The sequence below is a fragment of the Panonychus citri genome, unplaced genomic scaffold (assembly GCF_014898815.1).
Source record: "Panonychus citri isolate SS breed McGregor unplaced genomic scaffold, ASM1489881v1 Contig00012, whole genome shotgun sequence".
Lineage (NCBI taxonomy): Eukaryota > Metazoa > Arthropoda > Arachnida > Trombidiformes > Tetranychidae > Panonychus > Panonychus citri.
In genome coordinates, this window is record NW_026515417.1 from 58,777 (window position 1) to 72,025 (window position 13,249).

The 13,249-nt window shown below is 37.7% G+C and overlaps 1 protein-coding gene and 1 non-coding gene across 2 annotated transcripts; both read left to right on the forward strand.

The window, feature by feature from the left end:
- The first annotated feature begins 2,900 nt into the window (after positions 1-2,900).
- LOC128393398 (small subunit ribosomal RNA) lies at positions 2,901-5,047 on the forward strand. The gene has a single exon (XR_008326126.1). It is a non-coding gene; the product is annotated as a small subunit ribosomal RNA (ribosomal RNA).
- A 3,082-nt stretch (positions 5,048-8,129) lies between these two features.
- LOC128393387 (uncharacterized) lies at positions 8,130-11,714 on the forward strand. The gene has a single exon (XM_053353571.1). It carries the CDS (start codon positions 8,130-8,132, stop codon positions 11,712-11,714), a length of 3,585 nt encoding a protein of 1,194 aa, XP_053209546.1.
- The last annotated feature ends 1,535 nt before the right edge of the window (positions 11,715-13,249 follow it).

The following is a 13,249-nucleotide window of genomic DNA, read 5'->3' on the forward strand; positions in this document are numbered from 1 at the left end:
TGCATCTATGCACACTTGTAACTATGAAAATATATCAATTGGATGTAACTATGTACATATCATATCATATACATGTAACTATGTATAAGGAACTTCATGTATATTCATTGATGAATATGCTATGTTGACCTGATAGTACACCTTGGTGTACTAGGTTACGGACGCCACATCACCAAGGTGTGCCCAATGGTATGCTATTACAGTATACCATTGGGTACATCTTGTTTTTTTTGTTGCGGCCCGGCATGCATATTCAATGTTGTCATGGTTTCTGTACACTATTACATGTATATGCCATGGTACCCATGTCATGTAGGTATGATATAACACGGCTAGAGTCCACCCTCTAGGTTGTACTCATGTACTAGGTAGGTCATACCCGCGTAATTCTACAAGGTACCATACAAGGTACTGGTGTAACGGGACATGGAAGAGTCTCTAGGTGAGCCAAAGTACTATACATGGGGTCCTTTTCACACCATTGTATGTGGAAATGGACCCTATGTATGGTACATGGTATAACCTGACTCGGAGGTGTCTCTAGGTTACACTAAAGTACTTGGATAGGGGTATTTTTACCATTGAATTTCTACGTAGAATGACCCCATGTATAGTACTAGAGTTAACCGTAGATGGTGGGACCTCTAGGTTGTATTCATGTACTACATAGGTCCTTTTACGTACTATGAGGCGTGGAAAGGTACCTATGGTGGTACATGATACAGACCGGCTAGAGTCTACCTCTAGGTTGTATTCATGTACTAGACATAGTCAAACTCACGTAGAATTCTACGTAAAAACCATACAAGGTACTTGATGTGACCGGAGACGGAGAGGTCTCTAGGTGTAACTCATGTACTATACATGGGGTCATATTCACATACTATAAGGTATGTGGAAAAGGACCCTATGTGTTGTACATGGTTCAAGGGACTTGGATAGGTCTCTAGGTCACATTAAAGTACTTGAATAGGGGTATTTTTACCATGATATTTCTACGTGAAAAAGACCCTATGTATAGTACAAAATGTGACCGAAGATGGTGGGACCTCTAGGATAGGCAAGTACTATGTATGGGGTCATAGGAAAAAAAGATGGTGAAATTTTGAAAAGGGGGTATTAAAAAAGGGGTCGCAGAAAAGAAAGAGAAAAAAGAAAGAGAAAAAGGGGAAGGGGAAAAATTAATTGGAACGATATACACTTGTACATTATCTTTGTACGAGGTGGTACCCTCTTAGGACATGGGAATGGCTGGGGGGTAGTAGAGTCTCCAGGAAGGCAAAGAGGCATAAGGGTATACGGAGAAGACGTTTGATAGTGCACCTCGTAAACTTTTTCCGATAGTTTGATGTTGACTATCTGCAGGAGTGGACCATTTCCCACATGGTACTATGGTAGGGTATGTTGGTATCAAAAAAAGAAAGAGAAGAAAAGAAAGAGAAATAAAAAAGAAAGAGAAGAATAGTAAGAGGAGTAAGAGAAGAAAGAGAAGAAAGAGAAAGAAAGAGAAAAGAAAGGGAAATTCGGGGCTACGTTAAAAGTAATAGGGCCATGGGTCATAGGGCTATACTAACCTTATGTGGGGGTGGGTACCGAAGGTATGGGCATATGGGCAGGGGTCATAGGGCCAAAAGAAAGAGAAAAAGAAAGAGGGGCTAAAGAAAGAGAAAAGAAAGAGAAAAAAGAAAGAGAATAGAAAGAGGGCAATAGGGCAAGGGTAATAGGGTAAAAGAAAGAGAAAAAGAAAGAGAATGGGGGTAGGGAAGGTAAAAGAAAGAGAAATAGTAAGAGAAAAGGTAGAGAAAGAGAAATAGTAAGAGAGCAGGTATTGCATCACTATTTGAAAAATTGGAACGATATACACTTTTTTTTCCCTTATATATAGCCATAGACAATTTGGTCACTTCGTAAACTTTTTACGATAGTTTGATCCAAGTTGTCTGCAGTGGCTAGCTTACTATACAAAGGCAAGTGTAGTCGTGCTGCTCCAAGGTGCGGCCCATCGACTATCAACCTATTATTATATGAGTTGGGCTTTAATGCTCCAGTGAGGAACTGGTTGATCCTGTTCTAATGAAAATTCACCTCAGGCTCTAGGTGAAGTGTAGCTTGGTTACCACGGTGCCCGTGATTGCTTCGTACAATTCAGGCATAGGCGCCAGCCTTGAGTAGAGAGATCTGGGTAAAACTGGGTACTCTTCATAATCCTTGGTGTGGTTTCCTACAGTCTACACACGTCAACACGGACTAAGAATCGTATACCCACAACAACATACCTTCTTCATGCAGGAAGAAGTGTGGTTTAGTAGGTGTTAGTATAAATCATAGAGATTTATCTCTATGACTAACATCGAAAGGCATACTTCTTACCTGTAGCGAAGTGTGTGGATTAAGACCATCATATCCTTGCATGGAAGGAATATGATGGGTTACAAAAAGCAGAACTGAGTATTCAATCACACATCAACTTGTTTATTTCCATTACATGGATATATTAACAATTATTGTTGTTGCTGTGTGTGTCTATCTACGATAAGACAGGACAAAATTTATCATTTGTCTATATGTTTTATATGTATAGCACATTGTTGACTGTTGACTCGATACCTCATCTAGTGTATGGTGTCTTACTGCAGGATGAATCTTATGATACTTCTGCGGTTCAAGGCCATCATGAGGATATCGTTGCCAGCTTTCTCAATATGTATATACCTATTCTATATATATTCCGAATGCTTAAATGCTAACTTGTACTGTCAAGTCTTAATATACACATATCAGATAACTTCATACAATTGCTTGTATACCTCATGTTCCTATGAGTTATCAACTTGTTTGAATTGTCGTGTATTGCTTGTCTTGGTACACTGTGTTTTTGTACTTAATCAAAAACTTAACACTACCTGGTTGATCCTGCCAGTAGTCATATGCTTGTCTCAAAGATTAAGCCATGCATGTCTAAGTACATACTTTAACAAAGTGAAACCGCGAATGGCTCATTAAATCAGTTACGGTTCCTCGGATATTCCATTTTACATGGATAACTGTGGTAATTCTAGAGCTAATACATGAACAAGTGCTCCAACCAATCAGTTTCTCGGAATTGATTGGAAGGAACGCATTTATTCGTACAAGACCAATGGTCCATTAAGCCATGTTCATGCTTCGGCCTGTTCATGGTGGGCCTAGTGATACTCTTTCGAGAGTATTGCAAGACTCAAAATGACTTTGAATAACTGAGCAAATCGTATAGCCTCTGTGCTGACGATGTATCCCTCAAGCAACTGCCTTATCAACTTTCGATGGTAGATTATGCGCCTACCATGGTTGTAACGGGTAACGGGGAATCAGGGTTCGATTCCGGAGAGGGAGCCTTAGAAACGGCTACCACATCCAAGGAAGGCAGCAGGCGCGCAAATTACACAATCCCAGTACGGGGATGTAGTGACGAAAAATAACGATACGGGACTCTATTGAGGCCCCGTAATCGGAATGAGCACAACTTAAATCCTTTAACGAGGATCTATTGGAGGGCAAGTCTGGTGCCAGCAGCCGCGGTAATTCCAGCTCCAATAGCGTATATTAAAGTTGCTGCGGTTAAAAAGCTCGTAGTTGGATTTCAGTCATACCTATTGGGTCCACTGAAAAGGAAGTAGACGTAGTTGTTAGGGACTTTACTTGTTCTCACGAACTTGGGCCCCATCACTCTCTTGTGGTTACTTTAATAGTGTATTGACAGAAATATTTCTACCGATTCTCTTTATTGAGTGTCGGTTCAAGCAATTGAACCCTTTACCTTGAACAATTCAAATTGCTCAAAGAAGGCGTTCTAATCCTCGCAAGAGGTGCCTAAACACGGTATGATAAGTTATAGACTATTTATAGCTATATCTATCATCACCTTTCCTTGAATGATCTTGCATGGAATAATGAAATAGGACCTTGGTCTTATTTTCATTGGTCTTAAAGACACAAGGTAATGATTAAGAGGGACAGACGGGGGCATTTGTATTGCGACGCTAGAGGTGAAATTCTTGGACCGTCGCAAGACAAACTACAGCGAAAGCATTTGCCAAGAATGTTTTCATTAATCAAGAACGAAAGTTAGAGGTTCGAAGGCGATCAGATACCGCCCTAGTTCTAACCATAAACGATGCCAACCAGCGATCATTCTGAGTAATATTATCATAACTCGAATGGAAGCTTCCGGGAAACCAAAGTTTTTGGGTTCCGGGGGAAGTATGGTTGCAAAGCTGAAACTTAAAGGAATTGACGGAAGGGCACCACCAGGAGTGGAGCTTGCGGCTTAATTTGACTCAACACGGGAAAACTCACCCGGCCCGGACACTGAAAGGATTGACAGATTGAGAGCTCTTTCTTGATTCAGTGGGTGGTGGTGCATGGCCGTTCTTAGTTGGTGGAGTGATTTGTCTGGTTAATTCCGATAACGAACGAGACTCTAACCTACTAAATAGACTTGCAGTTTAAACTGCAGTATTCCCCCTTAGTTGACCTAGAGGTGGTAATATCTTTGTGATCCTTCGGGTGATCGAAGCTCTATTACCGTTAAGCCTTTAGAATCAAATGAGGTAAGGATGCTGTAGCACTGTAAGAACTTCTTAGAGGGACAAGGGGCGCCTTAAGCCTCACGAAACAGAGCAATAACAGGTCTGTGATGCCCTTAGATGTCCGGGGCCGCACGCGTGCTACACTGAAGTGGTCACCGTGTAAAATGTTTCCTGCTCGAAAGAGGTGGGTAGAACCCATTTCGTGATGGGGATTGGGCATTGTAATTATTGCCCATGAACGAGGAATTCCCAGTAAGCGTGAGTCATTAGCTTGCGTTGATTACGTCCCTGCCCTTTGTACACACCGCCCGTCGCTACTACCGATTGAATGATTTAGTGAGGACTTCGGACTGGTCAATCTAGACTATGAGGTAAAACTTAGAGTCAGATTGTGCTGGAAAGATGTTCAAACTTGATCATTTAGAGGAAGTAAAAGTCGTAACAAGGTTTCCGTAGGTGAACCTGCGGAAGGATCATTAACAAAACCCCATTGATATCAACGATATTGTATATCTTGTTGTTTATCTCCTCTTCGTAGATCTTATTTATAGGACTATAAGAGAAGCATAGATTAACTTTGATAGCAGTAAAGTTTTATCAAACCCAATAAAAATCCATGCTTGCATGGTTAGACATTCATGTGTAAAAGCATGAGTGCTAGGTTATCCAAAGATAGCCATAATTATCCGTAGACGAAACTTGACATTCATGTATATTGTCAATCTGCTAGTGTGCTGGTACCTTCTAGTATTAACTTGGGATGCAAGGTTCAAAGAGGATAAGCTTCTCTTGTTCACATAGTCATTTACTATTTATAGTGGTGTCATGTGCGACTTGGACTCCAGGGCATCTTTTCGAAGATGTGATATATCTTTATCCACATAAGTAGTAAAGGTATACTAAAGGCACATTAGGGCGGGGCCTAATATTTTTTTCTTTGTTTGAAAAAAGGGGGAATAATATCAACCATCTGTTGGTAAATGAATTTTCCCGCCAAAAAACTTGTAAATTTTCCCGCAAAATGAAAAAAAAAGGAAATCTTATAAATTAAATAACTTTTTTGCTATTAATCAAAATGAAATTCTGAATCAAGTAATCGCTTTGTCTCACTCTTCTACATCCCAAACAAACGCCAAAAAGCCCAAAAAAAATTTTTTTAGGGGTTACCGAAGGGTCGAAATAAAAATTAACAAAAATAAAATATGATGGAAAAATGTTTAATTTGTAAATAAAGGGAAAGGAAAAATGATTAAAGAGAAGGGAAACAAAGGAAATTAAGGTTTTTTTGAGAGATCGATTGGCTTCATTCGTTTACATGAAGTCAACTCAATCTCGTCAATATGACGTTTGAAGCGGAGGGGCATAAATTCCCATGCTACAATCTCCTCATCCTCTTCGATTGAAACAGGTCGAAGAGGAATCATCGGAGGAGGAGTAATTGGGGAATAAGAGGGAGATCGTGATGGTAGTGGTGTCGAGGATTGGATTGGTCGTGTTGGTGTCGATGGTGGTGTTAATGATAATGATGACGATGGACCAACAAGGAGAGCGAGAGTTTCAAGAGAAAGAGAAAGAGAAACAAATGGCGATGGTGATTGTGACCGTGAAGGCGATGGAGACCGTGAAGGCGATGGAGACCGTGAAGGAGATGGAGACCGTGAAGGCGATGGAGACCGTGAAGGCGATGGAGACCGTGAAGGAGATGGAGACCGTGAAGGAGATGGAGACCGTGAAGGAGATGGAGACCGTGATGGTTGGGGTCGATATCGATCTTTAACCCCTGATAACATCGCCAAAGGTCGACAATAACGTCTCCTCTGTCTCGATTGTCCTCTAGTTCACATCTGAAGAGGTAGAGGAGGTCGAGCACTTCACCAACTGGCATCATTTGTGTTGATGAAGATGGTTGTATTGGTGGTGGAGATGATGTTGATGAAACTGTTGGTGGTGGAGATGATGTTGATGACATTGTTGGTGATGGTGATGTTCACAAAGAGAGAGAGAGTGTTGTTTGTGTTGTGATTGTGATGGTCACAAAGAGAGAGAGAGTAATTGTTGTTGGTGTTGTTGATGATAACAAAGAGAGAGAGTAGTAATTGTAGTTGTTGGTGTTGTTGATGATAACAAAGAGAGAGAGTAATAATTGTAGTTGTTGGTGTTGTTGTTAAATGAACAATGATAAATTTTCTTTGACTATATTCATCGATAGGCGTGTTGCTCCCTCGGAAGATAAAAAGATTAAAAAGAAAAGAAATGAATAAGATAGAAAAGAAAAAGTCCAAAACGGATTATAAGTCTAAAAGTTATAAGTCAAAGATTAAGAATACAAAAAGAAAAGGATTATAAGTCAAAAGAGATTATAACCAAATGAATGAAATAAATGAAATAAAGCAAATAAAGAGTTTGAAGAATTAGAAGAAAGAGAAGAAAGAGAAAAGAAAGGAAAAAAGAAAGGGAGATGATAATGAAGATGAAGATGAAATGAAAAAGTAAATGAATAGAAGAACAAGGAGAGAAGTAAATGAATTCATTATTCATTCATACATTGAACCTTTAACTTCTCTCCTTGTTCACCATCACCATCAACACAATCAACACAATCAACACAATCAAACCAATCAACACAATCAACACAATCAACACAATCAACACAATCAACACAATCAACACAATCAACACAATCAACACAATCAACACAATCAACACAATCAACACAATCAACACAATCAACACAATCAACACAATCAACACAATCAATTCAACCAATTCAACCAATTCAACCAATTCAACCAATTCAACCAATTCAACCCAACAAATTCGAAAAATCGAAAGAAAAAAAATAAAAATCGACAACAATCGACAACAATCGAAAAAATCGAAAAAATCGAAAAAAATCGACAACAATCGAAAAAATCGAAAAAAATCGTGAAAATCGTCAAAATCAACCAAAATCAACCAAAATCAACCAAAATCAACCAAAATCAACCAAAATCAGCTCAGTAGTAAGTTCAAGTACAAATTTAATTTAGAATTCAATTGCAATGGATAATTTCATGTTCGATGAATCAATGGACTTGACTGGTTTAGATGAACTTCTTTTAGATTCACAATTGAATGATGACTCTATGGACTTCACTTCTTTTGACACATTCGTTTTAGATGCGCAGTTAAATGACACTAGTGATGATTCTCTTTGTAGACTTTTCGAAGTAAATATAATGAATGATCAGTATGATTCTCTCATGGAAGTAGATGTTTCTGATTATGAAAGAGAGTGTGCTGAAGAAAGAAATTCAACAGAAAATCTAGAACATCCACAGATAGGTCATGGTTTACCTATTCCTCAACCACCAGTCAATAACATAATCAGGAATGATAATAGAAATGATGAAATAGAAATTGAGTTTCAGATATTAGAAGAGGACCTTGAAAGTGAATCGTACATTCCATACTAAGACAAAACTTTTGAGAGCCAAATTATCACATGATGAAGAAGGGGTTATCAATCTATTACAAGTAGGTGAAGCTATTGACTCAGCTTATGAACGATTTGTTAGTAGTATGATTTCAGAAGCAGGAAACAATGATAGAATTTATATAACATTCAGGAACAGCAGCGAAAATAGAGAACTTTATATAGCATTCAAAAAAGAAAATTTCAATAAAGAACAATTTTTAGATAGAGCTTATGCATTAGCGCAATCTGCAGGCAATTTTTTGGACAACAATGTATTCGAAATCAAAGTACAAGTCGTTCAGTGTGTAACTGGAAATGGTAGAGTATCTAAACTGCAGCCAGGATCGATCAGAGCTTACCAAAAAAGATCAATTGTCCAAGTTTTTAATGAGGATCATAAATGTGGGTATATGGCCATAGGAATAGGTAAACTTTTCCTAGATAAAATAGCAGGTACACTCTTAGAAGATCATGTTAGCTGGAAGAGAACGAGAGTATCACCAATAGCACAGTTAAAAGCAGCTAGTAATTTATTCCAAGATTTGGGAGTCAATTGTCTTCGTCCACTAGATATGAATAATATTGTCGCAATCCAAGAAAAGTTAAATGATTATCAGATAATTGTTATTGATAGAAGAACTCAGTTAAAACTTTACGCAGGTCCTGAAAGAGAGAAAGTTTTAGGTTTAGAGTATAGTGAGCCACCTCATTTCAACTTCATTAAATCAATCAAAAGTTATATGGACGCTGTCGAATTTTGTACACGATGTTGGGTTAAGCACCAAAAAGGTAAACATAGTTGTTCTACTTCATGTAAAAAGTGTACAAAAATCACTCAGTGCCCTTTAATAGCTTTGATAACTTGTTCAACCTGTCATGTTGACTTTAATAGCGATTCATGTTTCGATTATCATATTGAAAAGACTCTTTGTCAAAGAAAACAGAAATGTGAAGAATGTTGGATTGTTTATAATACTCAAGAGATTCATGTTTGTGATACATACAAATGTATTAAATGTAATGTCCTCTACAAAGAATCACCCCACTATTGTCACATCAAAGTCTTGGAAATTGATGATCTTAAAAAAGATGATGAGAGACCAGCAATTATGATATGCTACGATATTGAATCCATGCAAATACCTTTAGAAAACAACGAACTCGTTCACCAGCCAAATCTCCTCATAAGTTTCACGATTTGTAATGAGTGTGTTGATCTTCAAACCTTCGGTAAAAAGGACGGCATATGTAAAGTGTGTGGCCCTCTTGAAAACATCTACAGAGGTAATGATTGTGTTACAAGATTTTGTGATTATCTCTACAGAGATATCGCACCAATAGCTTATGCTAAAAAATCGAAAGTAACAATCATCGCTCACAACCAGAGGGGATATGACGGCCATTTCATCATCCAGGACTTTTACAAGCGAGACTTTCAAGCCACTCCAAATTTAATAATGGTTGGATCAAAGATTCTTTTTGCTGGAATGGAGCAACTGAGATTTATCGACTCGCTCAGCCTTTTTCTTCAGCCACTCAGCTCTCTTTCTGAGTCCTTCAACATTGAAGAACTTAAAAAAGGATTTTTTCCTCATAAATTCAATACACCAGAAAATCAAGAGTATGTAGGATCTTTACCTTCTATTGAAAACTATTATCCTGAGTCCATGAAACCAAAGCAGTTAGTAGAATTCAGTTCTTGGCATCAGGAACAAGCCAATAATTTGTTCGATTTCGGTAAAGAAATAGTTGAATATTGTCGATCAGATGTTCAGATCCTGATGATATCAATGTTAAAATTCGTAAAACTTTTCTCTTCAATCACTGGTATTAACCCCATAACGAGAGGCTTCACCCTGGCATCAATTGCAATGGAAGTATTCCGAGCTAAAATGTTGTTACCCATGTCTCTAGCTGTAACACCAACATTAGGTTACGCTGCGAGGAAACACTCAGTGATTGGTTCATGTTGGTTAGATTTTCAACAGAAAAAACAGGGCCAACCTATTCCACGTGAATATAGAATAGGTAACTTCTTCGCTGATGGCTTCATTCCCGAAACTAAACAAGTTTTCGAGTTTTGGGGGTGTTACTTCCATGGATGTCCTGTTTGCTATCCTGATCGATCTCAAGATGTGAGAATAGGTGACCAATCCATCAATGTACAGACTCTCTACGAAAAAGTCGAGTTGAAACGTCTTTATTATACTCATCGTGGATTCAAACTGGAGGAAATATGGGAACACGAACTTGACAAGAAAGATTCATACATTGCTGATAGAATGGAGTATTATCATTCACTAAAAAAGGTCGGATGCATAGATATCAAGGAAAGTTTCTTCGGAGGGCGAACTAATAACATCAAGTTCTTCCATAAGTGTAGTGAGAATGAAAGAATAAGATATCTTGATTTCACATCATTATACCCTTATGTTCTCAGGAAAAATGTTTTCCCTATGGGACATCCAACTGTAATACAAGAAGATTTCAAAGATATTTCTGAGTATTTTGGATTCATCAAATGTAAAGTTCTGGCTCCCCAAAATATCAATATTGGTGTTCTTCCTCTCAGATTGGATAGACTTCTCTTTCCTCTCTGCCGTACATGCGCCACTAAAATGCAACAACAGTGTGATCACACAGACGAGGAAAGGTACATGACCAACACTTGGACAACAATTGAGCTCCAAGAGGCTATGACCATCGGATACAAGATCATCAAGATTTATCAAGTTTTAGATTATGAGCAGTCACCATCTTCATCACAATTTGGAGAATACATCAAAATGTGGCTGAAAATAAAACAAGAATCCAGTGGATGGCCAAGTTGGTGTCAAACCGAAGAGGACAAATCCAAATACATCAGTGATTATAAAACAGCAGAGGACATTGATCTTGAATTTGAAAATATCGAAAAGAATCCGGGTAAGAGAAGCATAGCTAAACTTATGCTCAATAGCTTCTGGGGTAAACTTGCTCAGAATCCCAACATGCCTAAGACACAAGTACTTAGAAGCTACGCTGACTTGTGGCAGATAGCAAACAATCCTGAACTTGAAACTCTTGGTCTTTTTGAGGTCAACGATGATACACTATTGATTCAACATAAGTACAATGATACATCTCTTGATCAAGTCAATCCTGGTAAGACTAATTTAGCTGTAGCGTCATTTGTTACTGCTTATGGACGTCTAGAGCTTTTCAGGCTTATTAACAAGATTGAAAATCATAGAGTAGGTAGAGTACTTTATTTTGATACTGATAGTGTTGTCTTTGTTGAGAATGAAAACGATCCAGAGATCAAGTGTGGTGATTATCTGGGTGAGTTGACGGATGAGATCGAACCTGGATGGAAATGTACTGACTTTGTTACACTTGGCCCCAAAAATTATGGATATGAAGTGTCAGATACACATGGAAATAGAAAAGCCATTACGAAAGTAAAGGGTATCAAATTAACATCAGCAGCTTTGGATATCCTTACACTTCAAAAACTTATGGAAATGATCGACAACTACATCAATGGAATACAAGATGTTGTCCATATCAATCAAACTAACATTGTTTCGGATAAGTTCACCCACATTGTTAAAACCAAGAGCTTCAATAAAATTTATCGAGCTGTTTCGGAGAAGAGAAAAATAATTGGGAATGATACACGACCATACGGATATATACCCCCATCATAAACACATCTTGTTGAATTAACACATATGTATTGCCATAAATTATAATAAATATTTCATTAAAGATAAACATTTCTATTTATTTTTTCATTATTTCTAAAAAAATTAACAAATCATTTGCAAAAATTTATGAGATTTTGTCACTCAATGCCAAAATTGAGAAGTTCCATAGCAATAACATGGGAAAAATTTGTAAAAGTTTACACTTTAATGTCAAAATTTTAAAAAATTTAACGTTTAAGTGAAAAGATTTTCAAAAATTATCAGTTCAATGTCAAATTTAACAAACAAATGATAAAACTTTGATTCAAATTTCATCATGTAAATAACAACTAGAGGGTGTGGTCAGTATCGTTAGTGATAGTTAGTATTAGTATTTGAAGATAACACCAGTTGTACTCCCATTGTGCGCAAAATCTGCAAAAGAGAAGAGACCAATAAGAGTAGACTGATTAAGATTTGGGAGACATTCATTGCTCCTTCATTGACAGAGCTAGAGAATAAAAGAGCGAACACTTTTGCCCAGAACTCATAAACCTTCTCTCTCTTGTTACTCTCAACATCGTTTTCCATCAACAAACATCAAGTCCTTAAAGTTTTCATCAAAATGTACTCCCGATCCACGTCTTCATCGAGATTTAGTTCAGACTCTGACCAAGAGAAATCCTATGATATGTATACTGCTGGTAAGAAACGTCGTATTCAACATGAAGAACCTCAAGTGCGTGAAAACTCTCCATCTACTACAGCCATTCCAGAGACCTACGCTACAAAACAAACTGATTTTCTTGTACTCGCGAAGAACAGTGAAACCAATACTCTTTTACTTCCCGCAAACAAGGATGTAGCCTTTCATTGTGAGAATGGTCAAGGAGCATACCAATCCGTTGCGAGTTATCTTGACCACTGGCTGAAAATCGATGTTGGAATCCATGGCGATAAGAGAAAATACTTCCAAGACCATCTGTTCACCATCCTTTGTGAAGCTTATAATGGTAAGTTCAAGGAGAACATTAAAGCAAGGCAATCATTACTTGCGACTGGTTCAAGGACAATTGTTTATGCTGCAGACCATGAAGAAGATGACTTCTTTTCTTGTGGAATTTTACCAGGAAAAGATGAAATCAAAAATCCAGGAAAATGGACGGGTAAGAACATTGTTGGTCTCGCTTTGATGCAAGTACGCGCAGAAATCAGAGAACAGTGGAAAAAGAATAATTTGGATGGTTCTGGACAACTTAAAAAGCGTCAGAGAACTGATTGATTATTTAAAAGAAAACTAAAATAATCTTACTTACATTCATCATTTCTTTCATTTGTTGATTGAGATAAACAATAAAATAATAATTAAATCAAAATGTCTTTGAAATTTGTCCATCCTTTCACATGTATGGTAGCTGGTCCCACTTCAAGTGGTAAAACGGTCTTAGTCGAAAATTTACTAAGAAACCATTCAAAGATTTTTTCAAAACTGAGTCCATCACCCAAAATACTTTGGTGTCATGGTCAAGATCAAGAGCGTTATAAACCTAACACTC

What these genes read in the sequence shown, in the direction of transcription:
- LOC128393387 (XM_053353571.1), top strand. Translation starts at nt 8,130, where the DNA reads ATGATTTCAGAAGCAGGAAACAATGATAGAATTTATATAACATTCAGG.